We start from the raw sequence: 20,721 nt of genomic DNA on the forward strand, positions 1-20,721 counted from the left end.
TATTATTATTATTATTATTATTTCTACCCCGCCCATCTGGCTGGGCTTCCCCAGCCACTCTGGGCAGCTTTCAACAGAACATTAAAAACAGAATAAAACTTCAAACATTAAAAACTTCCCTAAACAGGGCTGCTTCTAAAAGTCAGATAGTTTATTTCCTGAAGGGAGGGTGTTTCGCAGGGCGGGTGCCACTACCAAGAAGGCCCTCTGCCTGGTTCCCTGTAACCTCACTTCTCGCAGCGAGGAAACAGCCAGAAGGCCCTTGGAGCTGGACCTCAGTGTCCGCACTGAACGATGGGGGTGGAGACGCTCCTTCAGGTATTCTGGGCCGAGGCCATTTAGGGCTTTCAAGGTCAGCACCAACACTTTGAATTGTGCACGGAAACGTACTGGGAGCCAATGCAGGTCTTTCAAGAGCAGTGTTATATGGTCTGTTAACCACCCACTGTTGCTGTGTTACTTGCTTTGGGGTATGTTTGCTGTAAGGTGTGCTGCTTTCCAATTTGCATAGGGTTGAGGATCCAAAGGTTCCTGTGCTTCTATGAAAAGAGCCTTCTTCTCATGGAAGGAGGCCTTCTCTTGAAAAGCATCCTTTGCCAGACCAAGGGAATCTTTGACTCCAATACTTCACTGCGATCATTCATCCTGTTTACATATACAGTGGTACCTTGGTTGTCAAATGGCTTGGCTCCCGAACAAATCAACTCCCGAACACCACAAACCCAGAAGTAAGTGTTCCAGTTTGCGAGTGTTCTTTGGAAATCAAACTTCCAACACGGTGTCCGATTGAATGCAGGAAGCGACTTGCTTTTTGAATGGTTCTGGGAGTCGAACGGACTCCTGGAACAGATTAAGTTTGACAACCAAGGTACCACTGTACTTAAACTTGTTCACTTTAGAAAGACAAGGCATGTGTCCCTGCACCTTCTTTAGTAGTGGCAAAAGGATGGAATAATTTGTTTGTTCTCCCTGCTTTTAAACAGCAGGTCAAACCCCAGATGCTGTAGGGAAATTCATTTGATCTAGTTTTGTTCTTACAAAACATTTGTATTTTCCAGGAACCCTCCTCCTACTTTGTTTCAGCCAGAAAATTGGTCCAGAGGATTCAACCACTTCATTTCCCAGTGAGTACAACCCTTTCCCATTTTAAGCAGCTTAACCTTGTGTGCCGTTATCGCAAAATGATATGCGGCAAACCTTTGGCAATGAAATTTCCTTCCTGCAAACAAGAGCTCTTTTTAGTTTTTGTTTACATTGCATAATTCCTTCTCAACTTTTGTCTTGCTGAAAACTTTACAGTTTCGCAGAGGTCGTGGTGTGATCTGCATTTGAAATTAGTTGCCTGGCTATTGATAGGTATAGGTCTGAATACCCTCCTGTTGTTGTTCTTATCCTTAATATACCTCTTCCTGATTCTGTTTGCTCAGTCTGTGAACCAGGAGCATAAGGCCTTAGGAGAGGAATAGCTCAAGTGACCGTTGCAGCTCAGTCTCCCAAGACTGATGCAACGTAAAGTCGAACATAAAGCCAGCACCACAAAAGACCCCACACAACTTTGTTCTATCACATTACAGTGGAACCACTGGTTCTGACAGCCAGTGTGGTGCAGTGGTTAAGAGCGGTAGACTCGTAATCTGGTGAACCGGGTTCGCTTCCCCGCTCCTCCACATGCAGCTGCTGGGTGACCTTGGGCTAGTCACATTTCTCTGAAGTCTCTCAGCCTCACTCACCTCACAGAGTGTTTGTTGTGGGAGAGGAAGGGAAAGGAGAATGTGAGCCGCTTTGAGACTCCTTCAGGGAGTGATAAAGCGAGATATCAAATCCAAAGTCTTCTTCTTTTTCTTCTTGAACCACTCCGTCCCTGAATGTTTCAGTTCCCGGATGTCGAAAACCCGGAAGTAAGTGTTCTGGGTTTTTTTAAGCATTCCTCGGAACCCGAATGTCCGATGCAGATTCCAATCTGCAAAAAGCCTAGCTGTAAGCCAATCGGAAGCCGCACCTAGGAATTCGAAGGTTTCAGAAGTCAAACGTCCTTCTGGAAAGGATTACATTCGACTTCCGAGGTTCCACTGTACATTGGTTCTCTGCGTTCCCACTGGTTCAAATACATGAATTATGTAGGACATGCTTTGTACCAGGACTGTAGCATGGTGGGGGGTGGGCTTCTAGGGTGACTACTCATGCTGCCCTCCATTTGACCTCCGCACCCCGCCTTAGAAAAGCTCCTTGTAGACCATGGGTCTACTAAGGCCTGGGGGCCTGAACCAACCCAATCGCCTTCTCAATCCGGCCCGCGGACGGTCCAGGAACCAGCGTGTTTTTACATGAGTAGAATGTGTCCTTTTATTTCAAATGCATCTCTGGGTTATTTGTGGGGCCTGCCTGGTGTTTTTACATGAGTAGAATGTGTCCTTTTTAAAAAAAGGCATCTCTGGGTTATTTGTGGGGCATAGGAATTTGTTCATCCCCCCCCCCAAAAAATATATATACAGTCCCAGCCCCCCACAAGGTCTGAGGGACAGTGGACCGGCCCCCCTGCTGAAAAGTTTGCTGACCCCTGTTGTAGAGCCACTCAATGAGGGCACTTGAGAAGCACGCAACAGCCATGCAACCTTGATCCCAGCCTCGCCTGGGATTGAAGAGCACATGGCTGTTACGCCCTTCTCATTCCACACTCCTTGAGTGCTCTGGTGGCAGCTGCTGTTTTGTACCATCCTGACTTGATGGTTTGTTTGGTTTTGGTTGGTTCATAACACCAAGAATCTCTTCCTCACGTATCACCATTCTTTGCCTCGGTTCTTCAGATTCCCTTCTTGAGAAAGTTAGTTGAAGGACAAATCTCCTCCACATCTCCAGTAAAGACAGATGCAAAGAATCCATTCAGTTTTGTTTTTTCTCTGTCCTTTTTCTCCTTTAGCACACCTTTGACTCTCTTGCTGTCCCAAAGTCCCAAAGTAGCTTTTAATATATGGTGACCACTGCCATTTGAGTTATGAGTCATTCCATATGGTGGGTTTGATTCCCACTTAAAAAGTTATTTTTATTTTATTTTATTTTTTAAAATTAAAAGCATCAAGCTATACAGCATCGAACTTTTTGGCCATTAGTGATAAATGACTCATTTATATGCATTAGTTATGCATTTGTCAGTGCCTGGCTTGTGACAGTTTCATTTTGATAAATTAAAAGAAATGATTGTAACAAGTCCATTGTTCCTTTTATACAAATGTTAGGACCATGCCTGATGTTCCCGTCACCCTTGTGATGAGTGGTTGAATTTTCAGTAATTCCATTATCTGCCTCCTCCCTGATGTTGACTATAATTTGCATAACAAGCTTATCTGGTTCAAGTTGTGGTCCAGACCTATGTAGCTACATAGAAGGGAGCGTGCATCTTCAGACAAGTGAATTTCTGAATTCAGCGCTAATACAGCCATTCTCCCCCTCTAGCTGCCACCACCAAATCCTTTTAGGGTCTCGTTCAGAGCAAGTGTTCTGCTCCATATGCCAATTTTCTGTAGCTTGTGCAGAATTGCCTTGTTATTGTTGACACATTGGTGTTGTTCAGTAGATTCTATATATATTTAGTTAGAGAACACAGTCCTGGTCAGCAATTATTTTAAAATTGTAGCCATGGACACACTGGGGGAAAGTGGGAACACATGCCTAATGGGGTGGCAAGGATTTGATTGGGGTGCTACAGCAGGGGCCAGACAAGAAGTCTCTGGAGGCAAGATTGAGCCCCCAGCCTGCCAGCTGCCAATCCTTACAATTTTTTTTTTTTTACAATAAGCAGAAATTTACCTTTTCTCAGTGTGGAGAAAACGCCACTGAATTACTTTTCATAACTCAGCTATTAAAGGCTTGGGGGTTGAGTTTCTGAGGCGGTGGGGATTTTGCAACCACAGTGTGATACATTTGCTTCCAGGTTTTCCTTAGCTGTACATTCATGGTTATGTGGTCATTCTGTCTTGATACATATTGTATCATATGACATATATGCAGTGGCGTAGCGTGGGGGGTGCAGGGAGGGTGCAACATCTGGGGGTTAGGGTTAGGGGGCGCAAATCCACGGGTTAGGGGGTGCAAATTACTTGCCTTGCCCCGGGTGCTGACAACCCACGCTACGCCACTGCATATATGCATAAGGAGTGCAGTGAACAGTTCCAGTTTTTATATTGGCCCAGTTCACATGTCATGCTAAAACATGGCTTAGTGAGATGTGCATGAGCAGAAAGGAGTTGCTGTGGGCCTCGATCCTGCATGCGCCCTCCTCTCCCATCACCACTGTGATAGGAATTTTGAGGTCTTAGATATATGGCAATGTTCATAAGCGTACCAACCAAGCACGTACATAGATCAGCACAGGAAGACCGACCTGGAACCATTTTGACTCCTAAACTGAGCAAATGTTTTCTCTGCAAGGTCAAAGTGGGAAACCTCCCCATTGTCTCTTTCCTCACAAATCCTTTCTTAAGGGCACATTTAAGATATGAACAGGGCATGAGCCTGTGACCTGGCCCAGGAACTAAGCATTTATCACTACAAAAGAATGGCCAGGCTCCCCAGGCAATCCAATCAAGTAACCTGCCAGACAGGAGATAAACGACAAGAGAAAAACAACATTCAAATTTCTGTTTAGACCGCCTTTTCTGTGATGTAGATATGATGTATCTGGGGGGTGGTCTTAGGTTACACCCCTTCTATGATGTATGTATGATGTTTCTGGGGGTGGTCTTGATCTACAGGGTGGCAATTTCAAAAGTCTTTATAAGGCCTTGTGCGCCATTTTTCTGGGTTCCTCCTCCTTTCCTGCGTGTGAGGGGAGCACCCTGTTGCAACAGTTCAATAAAGATCAAGCTTACTAGCTGCTTTGGTTCTCAATATTCTCTGGTTGGCCTCTGTTTTCTTCTCCTACCCATAGGGAACCTATGTAAGGACTCTATATGGGCTCTTGGATACCCCATAAGGGAAAAGGGCAATTTTTGTTTACAACACCGCCTTCCAAACAGCTGCAGGGTGGAAAAAGGAAAGCTTTTATTTGTTTCCCCTTAAACTTGGTTGTCAAGTTCCTGACAAACCAGGAACTGTGGTTTATAACAAACTCTGGTTAGGTTACCAAAGCAGCTTCGGAAACGACAGCTTTAAGCTGGCTTGTTTTGAGTCTGCCCAGATGTTGTTATAAACCAGAATCTCACATCTGGATGGCACAATAAAATAAGAGTCAAAGAAAGTAAGGGGGAAGCTGCCAAAATCTTTCACCCAAGGATGCAAGAAGAGAGGAATAATGAGTCCAACTCTTGCCGCAGCTTATTCCTGCTCATGAAAATCTTGCCAAACCATGGTTTAGTGTGACGTACAACACATCTGATTGTGTTACCTTAAGCAAGAAGGTTTTAGAGGCTCCGACTTTATTTATTTCTCTAAACTACATATTTTTTTCCATCCAGATAATCTCAGACAAAAGCAAGTTCTCACTTATTTCATTTAATTTCATTCCACGGAATGAAAAGGGTTAGCTTGCTTAAGCTACACCTCGGATTCTGTCTTGGTTTCTCTGCAAAACAACAAAACTTTCAAGAAAGCCTCCCTGAAGCCTTGCAGAACAGAGCCATGCAATTAGCCATCAATCCCTTTGAAGTTCAAAATTCTTTAAAAAGTTTGCTCCCTTTGAAGAACTGAACAGATAAAAGGCTTAAGTAACTGGAATTGGTCATTTCCTGATCAAGTGTTACTGTGGAGGAGTAGATTAAGAAGGTGCTTCCTAATTTATTATCATCCAACCTCTGGAAAGGGTATCTCACATTGACTCGAAACCCTCCTGATTATGACTATGACATATTTCATGGGCAGGTTGAAAAACAAAGGCTGCAACTATTCTGAACATATGTTTGATACATATTTAACCTAAATTTTAAAGACTGCTGCTGCTGCTGCTACAAGTATTCTTATACAGCTTTTCAGTGTCTGTTCACATCTATCCTTGCAACTGAATTACAAGTGGATTTGTTGTTGTTTAGTCGTTTAGTCGTGTCCGACTCTTCGTGACCCCATGGACCAGAGCACGCCAGGCACTCCTGTCTTCCACTGTCTCCTGCAGTTTGGTCAAACTCATGCTAGTAGCTTTGAGAACACTATCCAACCATCTCTGGCGTCCCCTTCTCCTTGTGCCCTCCATCTTTCCCAACATCAGGGTCTTTTCCAGAGAGTCTTCTCTTCTCATGAGGTGGCCAAAGTATTGGAGTCTCAGCTTCAGGATCTGTCCTTCCAGTGAGCACTCAGGACTGATTTCCTTAAGAATGGAGAGGTTTGATCTTCTTGCAGTCTATGGGACTCTCAAGAGTCTCCTCCAGCACCATAATTCAAAAGCACCAATTTTTTAACAAGTGGATTTGATACATATTTGAGGCCACCCACTGTGGAATCTGAACCAAGGGCTTTTCCAAAAGAGTTTCTATAGTATCATATCATTGTAGGTGTTTTATTCAACAGCTAAGTAGGCATTCTGTCATAAAGTAGCCCTTCTGCTGTGCGTTATTGAATTTTTTCAGCACCCGAAGCCTCATATTTTGTCAGCAAGTCATTATAAGACTTGCCCCCAGCTACTTGTTTTTATTGCTATAGTAAAGTGTATGACTGCACCTATTGGGCAATGCCTGTGATGTCACTACTGACAGATACCACATACCATTCACATAATACAACCTTCTACTTTTGTGCCCAGGGCATTTTGTGAACTTTCTATACTAGTAAGTTTAATTTAAAATTTTTGATTGGTGGACACATTCTTTTTTCCCCCCAATTTTTTTTACAGTGGTACCTTGGGTTAAGTACTTAATTTGTTCCGGAGGTCCGTACTTAACCTGAAACTGTTCTTAACCTGAAGCACCACTTTAGCTAATGGGGCCTCCTACTGCTGCCGTGCCGCCGGAGCACGATTTCTGTTCTCATCCTGAAGCAAAGTGCTTAACCTGAAGCACTATTTCTGGGTTAGTGGAGTCTGTAACCTGAAGCATATGTAACCTGAAACGTATGTAATCCGAGGTACCACTGTATTCATTTTATAACACAAATAAACAGCACAAACAGGAAAACAATCAATAGAAACAGATTCTTGTCTTATTCTTATTTTTTCTAAACATTGTTAGGTGGGCTTCCCCAAGTCCCCCCTATCTGATTTTCGTTTTACTGGTGGACACATTCTTGTTATGCCTTAAAAAGCAGTAAAGTGCCACCTTCTTCTGCTCCTTGCCTGGTCATTTTCTGAACCTTTTTTCCTTTTTTGAAAAACATTTGCTTGCTAGATGGATAGTGTCTGGTTATGAAAAACCAGAGTGCTCATTCAGATCAGTTTGCAGGACGAAGAAGAAGAAGAAGAAGAAGAAGAAGAAGAAGAAGAAGAAGAAGAAGAAATCCCAGCACTGTGGCTGAGCCCCATCACCCTTTAGCAAGATATGTCCATCTCCCGAGCTGTTATTTGGAGTCAAGATATTCCGCTAGGGGCTAACCCATATATATTACCCACAGACTTCCCATGTTTTGTGTGGCCATGTGGTCTGCTGAGTGCAGACGGAAAAGTGGTTGAAGCAATGAATGGCATTCTTAGCTTAGGATAACGGGCTACATCCCAGCCGTCCAAAAACCGGAGGCTTCTACCACCCCCAAATCCTTCCATCCTCCATCCAGACAAGTGAGAGGAATTATCATAGTCCAATAACACATTTCACCTGGGCAAAAGAACTCGAGGAGGGCTCAGAGCAGAACCAATGTCACTTGTGGAGAGTGTCACTTGTGGAGAGAGGATGTGGTCTGGGAATGAGGGATGACGATGGAAGAGTCCTAGGAAGAAGAAGAAGAAGAAGAAGAAGAAGAAGAAGAATTTGGATTTCATATCCCGCTTTATCACTCCCCTTAAGGAGTCTCAAAGCGGCTAGCAATCTCCTTTCCCTTCCTCCCCCACAACAAACACTCTGTGAGGTGAGTGGGGCTGAGAGACTTCAGAGAAGTGTGACTGGCCCAAGGTCACCCAGCAGCTGCATGTGGAGGAGAGGAGACGCGAACCCGGTTCCCCAGATTATGAATCTACCGCTCTTAACCACTACACCACAATGGAACCAGACAGAGAGAACTAGGAGGTTGCATTTGGCCTATGACGCTAAGCTTCCCCACCCCAATGAAGTTTATTCCCATAAGCTTGGATGACTGGCTAAGAATTTACTCCCTTGTAAGCTCTATATTTTCCTCAGAACTGAACCTGAGTCCTCTTACATTTCTCAGTGCCTTCAGCAAGTTAAAACTATTGGGGGGTGGGTGCTCAAATAATTTTGCTGCCGGAGGATTTATTGCAGCTCGGTTTGGTGGCATTCCAATAGTCGAGTGTTTCTCTTTCCAGCAGGAAGGATTAGAAATTTATGATACCTGGTTCTAAGGGGTGGATCGATAGATACATAAATGTGTCTTGTGTACTAGAATGTATATTATGCACTTGATAATTGAATACTGTGTATTACACTGAATCCTGCTTTGTGGAACCTGAGTGTAGCAGTAGGTAGCAAAAAAATAAAAATAAATCAGTTGTTTATCATGGCATGCTACCTTTGGACACATGTCCTCAAGGCACCTCTGTTATGGGGGTGGGGGGTGATTTTCCTGAAAGGCGGTGAAGCTCTAGAGATAATACTGCCTGGGTACACGGTGATGGCAGGGATCCTATGGAATTGTGATGAAAGACAAAAGGAAAGCAAAAAATGGCTGCAGGCAAAGCTATCCCCGTTTTCCTTCATTTTCTTTTCAACAACAGCAATACCATGCAGCAGTCTGAAGACAGGCAGGTAGCGGGAACAGATGAGCAGATGTGAAAGAGCAGACGCATCATTGGATCATTATTACAAATGGGTTTCATGATGTGCTTGTTCTCGTCCACCTGTCTGCAGCGTGTGACTGGCTTAGCGTTGAGTCAGAGCTACACACGAGAGAAGTAAGAGATGAGCCATTCAGGCAGATGGCTGCGTATGAGGGAAAATGGGAGGGGGAACGAAGCATCTTCCCAAAGAAATTCGCCTTTCAGTGCTCGCTGTAACAAATGCTGTTCTTTTCCCTCATGACAGGCCCTGCCGTTGGGCAGAGTGAGGCAGTTGCCTTAGGTGGCAAATGCCTTAGGTGGTGGGAGAAAAGTAAGTCATTCAGGCAGGTGCTTGTTTATAGTAGGGTGATGAGACTAACCATTTCCCCAAAGGTTTGCTTTTCAATTCTCATAATGTGGTCCCTTTCCCTCAGGACCAGCCCTGCTGTTGGGCAGTGTGTGTCATCTGCCTCTGGCAGCATATGTTGAGGTGTGTGGAGAGTGAGTTGTAGTGAGGTGTTAGAGAACAGTGCTATATGTACCTTGTAGCTTGCCCTCGAAAGATTCCATCAACGGTGTCTCTGGAAAATTTTACACATCACTTGGGAAGACAGGCGAACTAATGCCAGTGTACTGGAAGAAGCAAAGTGTCGAAACAATGATTCTTCAACATCAAAGTGGTTGGACTGGCCATGTTGTTTGGATACCTGATTATCATTTTCCAAAGCAACTACTCTATTCCGAATTTTAAAATGGAAAGTGTAATGCTGGTGGTTAACAAAAGAGGTTAAAAACTCAAGGCAAATCTAAAAAAAGGTAATATAAACAGCGACAACTGGGAAACACTGGCCTGCGAGCGCTCCAATTGGAGAACAGCCTTTACCAAAGGTGTCATGGGCTTTGAAGACGCTCAAACTCGGGACGAAAGGGAGAAAGGTGCTAAGAGGAAAGCACACTTGGCAAACTTTCACCGTGATCAACTGCCGCCCGGAAACCAATGTCCCCACTGTGGAAAGATGTGTGGATCCAGAATTGGCCTCCACAGTCACTTACGGACTCACTGTTAAAACCATGTTCATGGAACACAATCTTACTCGGCTATGAGTGAACGCCACATAAGAAGAAGCCCTGTGCCCTCTGAAGTAATGGAATACAGTCATACCTTGGGTTACAGATGCTTTGGGTTGCACGATTTTGGGTTGCGCACAGCGCCAAACCGGAAGTACCGGAACGGGTTACTTCCAGGTTTTGGCACATGCACAGAAGCACCGAATTGCAACCCGTGCATGCGCAGATGCGGCGCTGCAGGTTGCGGGCGCTGCAGGTTACAAATGTGCTTCCTGCACGGTTTACGTTCACAACCTGAGTGCCCATTGTATGTTGAATCCATATTCAACTGCTGGTCCAGTCAGCTTCTGTACATTAAATTGGATGGCTAACTTGTTCATTGCCTCAGTCAGCAAAATTCCCCTGTGCCTGTTTACCCTTTCCATCCCCACTGCCACAACCTTTAAGCCTTTGAAAGACGTGGCTTATAATAATAAACGTTTCTGTTGTTGTGTTGCTGGATTGCTTGTTGTTTTGAATTTATCTCGTTCTCTCACTAAAATGGATTCAACATCTCTGATGAGTCTGTGGTGTACATAGAAGGGTATAGCTGTTCCGCCTTTCTGTGAGCGACTGGTATAATCTTAAGATCTCCTTTGACAATTAATGTCTCTGTAATTCCAATGAGGTTTTAAAGATTGGGAAAAGAGCTTTGTAAGACTGGAGATGGACATTTGTTATTATTGTTTATATGCACAGGAGGAAATCATTCCACCCACATCCCCGTCTGTCATCAGTATACGGGGATTTGCCTCAGGGGAGTACAGAGTGGTTCAGCTTTCTTATCGGGAGAATCCTTGGTGGGACTGCTGAAGTGTTTAATGGAGGGGAAAATTAACATCTGAGTTGCAGCTGATTTTGTGACATGCAGCTGCCCACTACAGATGTGACTTGCTTTGCTATTACGTCTTGTTTAAAGGTAAAGGTACCCCTGACTGTTAGGCCCAGTTATGGACGATTCTGGGGTTCCACACCCATCTCGCTCTAAAGGCCGAGGGAGCCGGCGTTTGTCCGCAGACAGCGTCTGGGTCATGTGGCCAGCATGACTAAGCCGCTTCTGGCGAACCAGAGCAGTGCACGGAAACGCTGTTTACCTTCCCGCCAGAGCGGTACCTATTTATCTACTTGCACTTGACGTGCTTTTGAACTGCTAGGTGGTCAGGAGCTGGGACTGAACAATGGGAGCTCACCCCGTTGCGGGGATTTGAACCGCCGACCTTCTGATCGGCAAGTCCTAGGTGCTGTGGTTTAACCCACAGTGCCACCCGCGTCCCGGGGGTATGGTAGGACGTCCCTAGTTTCATTGGCAAAATTTTGGAGGGTATGAAGTTATGTGATCCCTGAGCCATCTGAAGGCAGCCCTGTATAGGGAAGTTCTTTAATGCTTAATGTTTTACAGTGGTACCTCAGGTTAAGTACTTAATTCGTTCTGGAGGTCCGTTCTTAACCTGAAACTGTTCTTAACCTGAAGCACCACTTTAGCTAATGGGGCCTCCTGCTGCTGCCGTGCCGCTGGAGCCCGATTTCTGTTCTCATCCTGAAGCAAAGTTCTTAACCTGAAGCACTATTTCTGGGTTAGTGGAGTCTGTAACCTGAAGCGTATGTAAACTGAAGCGTATGTAACCCGAGGTACCACTGTATTATGTTTTTATATATGTTTGAAGGCTCCCAGAGTGGCTGGGCCGATCCACTCAGATGGGTGGAGTATTCAGTTTCCTTTAAAGCCCTCTTCATGTATTATATATGTAAAGCAGTCCACATGATTAAGTATCCTGTCTGTTTCCTTGATGTCCAAGCATACGATGAGGGGGAAGCCTATTTGCCTAGATCTCTACCCAAGCGAGCTGCTCTCTGGAGATGTCCACATCCGATGAAATGATAACTAGCATGTAGCCCTTCACATTCATTCATTGCATGCAGATACATACTTTTGGAAGCTTACCAGATTTTTCAATGTGGACTCATTGTTCCTGGAAGGTGGAAAGTTTGATAGCTGCTGCCTTGGTTAATATGTTTCTCTCTTCTCCAGTTCAAGACATAAATGCAAACACTGGCCCATATCTGTTCTGGCCACCATCATGTTTTCATTGGTGAAGGAGATCTGTTTCTGACAAGATATGCCACCACCTCTGCTTCGGTTGCGAAATCTATTTCTATCCGCTTGTTCGTTCGTAAATATTTGTTCACACCAGCTGGTTCCCCTTTCATTCTTCCGATTTTCTGGCTGCAAAAAAAATGGCAGTTTACATTGTGCACATAGCTCTCTCTGCCTCAACAATGTTATCATCCGAATGCAAGCCGCTTGCCTGTGAATTAGGCCTCTGTGTTGCTTGTTCCCGTCTTAACAAATGCTTCATCTTTGCCTGCCTGTAATTGTGACAGAATGAAATTGGTGTTTAGGAACCTGTAATATTAGATTCTAGTAACCCAACAGACAGCTAATGGCTGCCACCTCTGTTTAACGTAATGACACTAATGAATTCTGAGGGTTACTTTTCAGCTAGGAAAACATGATGGAAGGTGCTGGAATTTCAAATTAGGTGATGGATTTGCATCCGTTGAGGCCAATATGCGCAGCATTTGTTTCCTTTTCAGTATATTTTACTCATATTAACAACGGTCATCCACCATTAGGGCAAAATTGAACCATAATATTAGTCAATAGGAACATTTGTTAAAGTGACTGTTAAGGTGCAACTCCTTAAGTCTTCTTCAAGTGCTACTACTAAACCTGCTGCCTTAGGAGCAGTTAGACGTTATTGTCCTCTCATCTGTGTTGAAGAAAGAATTGAAGGCCAGGCCAATTGGCTTCTGTATGTGGAAGGGTAGGGACACCATTGTGTCCTTCACCTCAGGAAGCAAAATGCCTTGGGCTGGCCTTGTTCCCTTGTAGATGGAACAGAACTTCTCCTTTGTGAGCTGACGCACAGTCCCATCAGTTGGTGTCACTGAGGTGATCTGGGATAGTTCTCTAGAGCAGGCACCCCCAAACTCGGCCCTCCAGATGTTTTGGGACTACAACTCCCATCATCCCTAGCTAACAGGACTAGTGGTCAGGGATGATGGGAACTGTATTCCCAAAACATCTGGAGGGCCGAGTTTGGGGGCGCCTGCTGTAGAGCTATATATAATTGATTCCATATGTTACTTTTCATTACAAGGCTAGCAATGCTGTGGGCTTTCAAAATATGTTTTGGGGGAAATGGTTTTGGGAAATATGTCATTTTAAGAAACCTAGAATGCTAAACCTTAGAAATCTCCCTGGTCTAGGGCTTCTTCAGTATATAAAAAATACGTCCAGCTTATCTTTGAACAAGAGGCAAGTTCCTAATGACTGCGGTTGTGCTGCCCTATATTTAGCAGTGCCATCTCATAAAATAGCATGCTTTGTAACCTTAACAATTGCTGATGTGATGCTGGCTAGGTTGGTTTGAGAATGGTACGTTAAAATGATCTCCTCTGAAAGAACTGGAGACTGGGTGCTAGATTGGTTTAAGGGGGAAGAGTGGCAGCTGCTATGAAGAAATTGCCTTGGATATTGAAAGAGTTCGCCTCTCTCTGTATCCATCCCTGAGTTCTAAAGTCTCCTCAGTAGGACACCCTAAAACCACCATCTGGGCTACAGAACTTATCAAGGGGACCCAGAGCTCAGTGCAAGTAGGTTCCTTAAGATATCTACAAACTTTTAACTCAAATAGCAGCTATTCCCTTTGCTCGAGGCTGGCCCAGACATTAGGCGAGGTGAGCCCACTGCCTCAGGTGGCCAAAGCCCCTGAGGCAGTGTCCCCATGGGCACCCGCCACCTCTGCCACCATTGGAGAAAAGAAACTGGCGTTGGTCCCGATTTCTGGTGAGATCTTGCGGAATGTGTGAGATCACACCTGAAATAGGTGCTGCTCCCGGCACGGCTTCTCCCCAGGCGATATAGGCAGCGGGGGCAGGTGGCAGCAGCAGCAGGGAATAATAATAATAATAATAATAATAATAATAATAATAATAATAATAATTTATTTGTACACCGCCCATCTGGCTGGGTCTCCCCAGCCACTCTGGGCAGCTTCCAACAAAGATTAAAAATACATTAAAATGTCACACATTAAAACCTTCCCTGAACAGGGCTGCCTTCAGATGTCTTCTAAATGTCATGTAGTTGTTTATCTCTTTGACATCTGATGGTGGGTGCCACTACCAAGAAGGCCCTCTGCCTGGTTCCCTGTAGCTTTGCTTCTCGCAGTGAGGGAACCGCCAGAAGGCCCTCGGCACTGGACCTCAGCGTCCGGGCAGAACGATGGGGATGGAGATGCTCCTTCGGGTATACTGGTCCAAGGCCCTTCCTGTTTCATCTCAAATGGCAAAAGAGGATCCACTGCCGCTGCTTTTATCCCAAGGAGTTCTGGGGATTGTAGTCTTTGTAGGAAGAGGGACTGCTAATTCTCAGCCTCACTAAACTACAAAACCCAGCATTCTTTGGGGAAAGCCACAATGGTTGCTCTCTGGTTCTGCTGGCACGCTTCTCATGGGCATCTTGTTAGAGCTGTATTCAACTAACCTGGCCCACTAATGGAAGCCAGTGCAATGGTTTCTGTCAATAGGGCTTCCCCCTTTCCCTTGTCTCTCCCAAACCCTCTCTGGAGAGTCAGGGAGAACCCACAGAACAGCATGTTGGAGGAGGAGAGAGGGAATTGTTCCACCTGGCAAGCAGAAACGCTTGCGCCGTCAGAATGAAGGAAGAGTGTGATGTCGAATTCCTTCCATGGTAATGGAGAAATCAAGATTTTGTATCACATCATGAAACCATTTTTGATCTCAGCTACTGCAGGTGAAGGGTGGCGCTGTGGGTTAAAGCCTCAGCGCCTAGGGCTTGCTGATCGAAAGGTCGGCAGTTCGAATCCCCGCGGCGGGGTGCGCTCCCGCTGTTTGGTCCCAGCGCCTGCCAACCTAGCAGTTCGAAAGCACTCCCGGGTGCAAGTAGATAAATAGGGACCGCTTACTAGCGGGAAGGTAAACGGCGTTTCCGTGTGCGGCTCTGGCTCGCCAGAGCTGCGATGTCACGCTGGCCACGTGACCCGGAAGTGTCTTCGGACAGCGCTGGCCCCCGGCCTCTTGAGTGAGATGGGCGCACAACCCTAGAGTCTGTCAAGACTGGCCCGTACGGGCAGGGGTACCTTTACCTTTACCTTACTGCAGGTGAAGCTCCTTGGTTTTTCTCCTTCGTGGTTTCCAATGCTGAACAAGCTCTGGTATTCTAGGCAGCTTAGAGAGAAGAGGTATAGCTGAAACGTGTATGCACAGCACTGTTCAATTGGGTTCGCTTTTCATACTGGCCTTTAATTCTAGGAAGTCGTCATAAAGAACCGGTTGCGCCATAAACACGGGCCATTTTCAATTGCCTTGCTGTTTTCTCTTACTGTAGCTGGCGGTTGGTATTTAGTGAGTCTCTCGCCTTTTTTATGAAGGGGGATATAAACTTGGAAGAGAGATTGACAAGCATAATATTTTTTAGATGGGGCCACAGTGACTTTTTCCTTTTTTTTAAATGATGGGTAAGAAAACAAAAGAAACACAGAACCTATAAAAGCCAAATGACTGATTTCTTTCCATGGGAGGGCAGGAGTGGTATTTATAACCTCTGCAGGAGGATAGATATAATGTGGTTTTTGTTGCTTTAGCTTTGATATCAGGAGGCTCCAGTTCACAGGGGATGCTAGAGTCTCTTGCTTGTTTGTAAAATAGAATGTTTTCTAGGCTGCTTTGAAGTATACAGAAGAGCTCTGTGCAACCAAATATTTTTGAAAGGTATTTCAACAGGCAGGTGTTACTTAAGGATGATTCCTTAAAATAACAGAGGCTGGGCTTAGTTTTGTGAGTATATTTTGTCCTTTTCTTACTAATGAAATAATTACAGGTGTTATGTTGAGGGTGTGTGTGTGTGTGTGTGTGTGTGTGTGTGTAAAACACTACATTGTCTCTGATGCTGATCGACTGATGAACTTTTAAAATATGCTGTTTTATTGCCCGGCTGTGTAAAATGGCTCTCATTGTTTGTCCCAAAGTAGTTTTAAAAGTGTTTATGTGAAAACGATTGCTTCACAGGGCATTGGTAAATCTGAAATATAGAATTAAACATGTGAATCTGAAAATGCGCAGTCAAACAAATTCAGCTCAGGCTGGAACTAAATATGAAACTCTTGAAAACTATAGGGTAGGTTCAGGAAATATTTATCATGGTACATTAGAGCTTATATTCTCTTGGTTCTCAAATGGTTCTCTAATACGACTGAACCAAATCAAGTTTAACAAACTAACGTGATCAGACATAATAGGGTGTGTGCTTCAAAAGAATTTTTCTGACTCTTCCGTACATTTCTATATTTAGAACACATTATTTTTGCTTAATCTGAAGCCATGTTGTTCTGAATTCTAGCTTCTTTTATGCCATGCCAATTGCACAGTGTCAAGTTTTATAGTTAGAATGTGTTCAGACCTTCAAAGCTCTCTGCCTTGTACTGCTACTTAGCAATGAACTATTCTTTTCTGATAGTTTCTTTTATTAAGCCATTTATTTATATTGATAAACTAATTGAGAAGCCTCCAGACTGAGCTGAAGCTAGTCATCCCTGAAGTTAGTTATGACTGACATGTTAACATTCTACTCTGTGACACTTTATCTCAAATAACATTAGCACGATTCGTACCTCTGCCTGCAATTACAGCTAAGCATCACAGTGACTGTGTTTCCTTTAAAATATAATGCCAAATAATTCTGGTCAGTTTTGGCTGGTTTGTTTCATTCAACCAACACCTCCAATAGTCACCTCACTCAGTTATCATTCAATAATACATGTGAGCAATGGGTTATAAAATTGTTACTAAAATGTTTCTAAACCTAATGGTCTTGGCAGTAAGAGCTGCTCAACAGTGGAACAGACTCCCACAAGAGGCGGGAGATTTTTAAGTAGAGTTTGGATGGCCACCCATCTTGTATGACCTACCGTATTTTTCGCTCCATAAGACGCACCTGACCATAAGACACACCTAGTTTTTAGAGGAGGAAAACAAGAAAAAAAATATTCTGAACAAAACAGTGGATGCATGATTTTTGTGGTTCCTGCTGTGGCCACAAGACATGTGATCTGATGCTGAATTTGGGGTGACCCAATGCAAAAATCCTGAGGATCCATGTGGATCCGTGCCTTGTAACCACGTTTTTGCGCCATTGCGGCCCCACACAACAGTGGGTGGGTGGGTTTTTTGGTGCAGGCTGTAGCCATAGACATGTTATGTGATCTGATGGTGAATTTGGGGTGACCCAATGCAAAAATCCTGAGGATCCATGGGCTTCTACCTCCCCCCCTCCCAGGCAGCCTCTGCATTCCTTATCTCTCTTCCGATCCCACTGATCAGCTGTTTCCTTTCAACACTCCCTTCCCTCTTGTTTTCCTTAGTGTCTTTTCCTTAGCTGGAGCAGTTTTTTTGCTCCTCCTTTTCTTCTAATTTCTCTCCTTATTGCTTTAGTTTTCCTGTTTCCCCCCTTTGCAAGTTTGCTGTCTTTACCTCCCCCCTCCCAGGCAGCCTCCCTTATCTCTCTCCCTGATCGGCAAAGGATCAGCGGCTTTGTTTCAACACCCACTTCCCTCTTTCAAAAAAGAAAGCATGACCTGCTTTTTGCCCCTGGGCAATTCGGCTCCAGGGACCACGCATTCACTCCATTAGATGCAGAGACATTTCCCCTTACTTTTTAGGAAGAAAAAAGTGTGTCTTATGGAGCAAAAAATACAGTAGTTGAGATTCCTGTCCTTGGAATCCCTTCCAACTCTATGATTCTATGACATGAGCTGTAATGTTGCACTCTGAATTCTTAAAGGGTATGGATGATACCAATTTGTGGTCACCTGCGAGTGGAATGGATTTCCATGAGCAGGACAGGATTCCCCCCTCCTTTTGTCCCTGCGGTAGCCTATCCCATACCCCCAGAATATCTTCACGACGCACATACACAGACTTCTGCTTGGGGAATGTCAGAAATCACCCAATATTTTATTCAGATTTTGTACTTTTTGAGTATAGTGCTGCATGAAGATGCCTTATGAGGAACGGCTAAGGGAGCTAGGCATGTTTAGCCTGAAGAAGAGGAGGTTAAGGGGTGATATGATAGCCATGTTCAAATATATAAAAGGATGTCACATAGAGGAGGGAGAAAGGTTGTATTCTGCTGCTCCAGAGAAGCGGACACGGAGCAACGGATCCAAACTACAAGAAAGAAGATTCCACCTAAACATTAGGAAGAATTTCCTGAGAGTAAGAGCTGTTCGACAGTGGAATTTGCTGCCAAGGAGTGTGGTGGAGTCTCCTTCTTTGGAGGTCTTTAAGCAGAGGCTTGACAACCATATGTCAGGAGTGCTCTGATGGTGTTTCCTGCTTCCAACTCTATGATTCTATGATTCTAAGTTTAGTGACTCTGTTGAGATGCTTGTTCCCACGTATATGACATCCAAACATTTCACACATTATAAAAGTCTGTATCCAAAAGCAAAATAGCAAATATCAACACTGGGTATTTGAGCTGAGTAATTGTAATCTGTTTGGATATTTTAGATTTTGTATGTTTTATATATGTACCGTATTTTTCCGTGTATAACACCCCCCCCCCCCCCGTGTATAACACACCCCCTATTTTTTGGGACTCCAAATAAAGAAATCTCCCATATGAACTATCCATGTATAAGTCTCTCTTTACTGGCCAAGGGAGCCGGCGTACAGCTTCAGGTCATGTGGCCAGCATGACTAAGCCGCTTCTGGTGAACCAGATGACCTCCAGTTTTAAACTTGAAAAAATAGGGGGAAATTATAGTCTTACACATGGAAAAATATGGAGGGTTGTAGTTTATTTATTAGGTTTTTCAAATTAAAATTTTACACATAGTCAACAAACAACATAAAAACAAGATTCCAAGGAATCTCCTTGACTTCCCTACTCCTCTTTGTGGGTCCTATTTTTAATCATTTCCTCCTCTTTTATGATAATCCAAATCTTTTACCTCTCCATTGTGTCCAAAATTCACCATTAAACTACAAGTGATATTCCAATCCTACTAACGATCTTAACTGTTTATGATGGTCTTAAAGATAAGTTATAAATTTTCCCCCTTCCTAATTAAAATTTTGGTCTTCCCGATTTCTGATTCTTTTTAGCCATTTCAGTATAATCCATCAACTTGGTCTGCCATTCTTCTCTGATGGGGACTTTATCTTCTTTCCATCTCTGGGCCTAAATCTTCTATGTTTTAAAGTAGGGTTGCAAAAAAATATTTTAAAGTCCCCCCCCTTTTTTTTTACTGTTTTATCTTTTGTAAACTGCTTTGTGACCTTTTACGATCAAGTGGTGTGTAATTTTTTATGAAATAAATACAGTGGTGCCTCGCAAGACGAAAAGAATCCGTCCCGTGAGTCTCTTCGTCTAGCGGTTTTTTCGTCTTGCGAAGCAAGCGGATTAGCGCTATTAACGGTTTAGCGGCTATTAGCGGCTATTAAAGGCTTAAGGGATTAGTGGATTAGCTGCTAAAAGGCTATTAGCAGCTTAGTGCCTTAGAAAAAGGGGGTGGGGAGCGGAAAAAAACCCCCAGGAATCGCAAGACATTTTCGTCTTGCGAAGCAAGCCTATAGAGAAATTCGTCCTGCGAAGCACCTCCAAAACGGAAAACCCTTTCGTCTAGCGGGTTTTCCGTCTTGCGAGGCATTCGTCTTGCGGGGCACCACTGTAAACAGTTTCTAACAGAGCTGAATGCTTCTGTCTATCTATGTATAAGTAACTTAACTGCTGCATTTTTCAGGTGCCTAATCAAGGACTTCGAAAAGCGCCCATCTGTCACTCACCTTTTGGAACATCCCTTCATAAGACAGGTTCATGGCAGAGACATGGCACTCCAAAAACAGCTGGCAGATCTCATTCAAGCACAACAACATTTAGGCGCCGTGGCCAAGACAAGGTACTGTTCAATTTCGCTATAGCAGTACTACAAAGTTCCAGAAATTCATGACTTTTAATTGTGAGACATATATTGCTTATGCAGATATCATATAATGCTTGAAAGCTTTTTGCCCTGGTCCAGCAAGAAGGATCAGTGTGTCCCAACTGGAAGAACATCGCAATGGGCATTCCCGTCGATGATGCTCATCTCAGCTGCCCTTGAATCAGCTAGAAGCCTCTTGGTGACCATGGGGCTGCATTGCCTCATCTGGAGCCACCAGTTCCTATGTATGACAGGTTTACCCATAACTAGAGCTGCTATATTGTTCTAATTATTATGGATCCTTACATACAGGAATTACAACATTCCATATAAATGGAGAGCTTCGAGGCAGCGGAAAACAACTTTCTCATTCATGTCTTTTAATCGCATTCAACCGTAATGGAAGCATCAAATCCCAGTAGTTTCTTGGATTTACTGCTAATACTAACAATGGCATGCAAAATTAATAAATGAACTCTTAGCAAGGAACATGCTCATGTTTTGTGATTTTCGGGAGGGCAGAAGATTCAAAATGTGAATAATAAAGTGACAGTGGTGAAACATTAAGGGTCCGAACCTTGATGTTTTGGTTCAGCATTGGCCTAATACAGGGGTCTGCAACCTTTAAGACAAAAAGGGCCACTTGGACCCGTTTCCGAAGAAAAAAAAACTGGGAGCCGCAAAACTCGTCATTATAAAAATAACTTTTTTGTCACTTTTTTTATTATTTCTTTGTTTGACCCCTCAGAATTACTCCTCCTC

General features: G+C 44.0%; 1 protein-coding gene across 2 annotated transcripts in view; it reads left to right on the plus strand.

Moving 5' to 3' along the window:
* Positions 1–20,721, plus strand: part of MYO3B (myosin IIIB) — a 288,698-nt gene that overhangs the window by 87,177 nt on the left and 180,800 nt on the right. For both annotated transcript variants that reach the window (XM_083405794.1, XM_083405795.1), the window contains 2 exons: positions 1,059–1,124; positions 19,780–19,935. In XM_083405794.1, the coding sequence (XP_083261920.1) occupies positions 1,059–1,124; positions 19,780–19,935 (222 nt within the window). The remainder of the gene's footprint in view (positions 1–1,058; positions 1,125–19,779; positions 19,936–20,721) is intronic.

The sequence above is a fragment of the Podarcis tiliguerta genome (assembly GCF_965153285.1).
Source record: "Podarcis tiliguerta genome assembly, chromosome: 1".
NCBI lineage: Eukaryota > Metazoa > Chordata > Lepidosauria > Squamata > Lacertidae > Podarcis > Podarcis tiliguerta.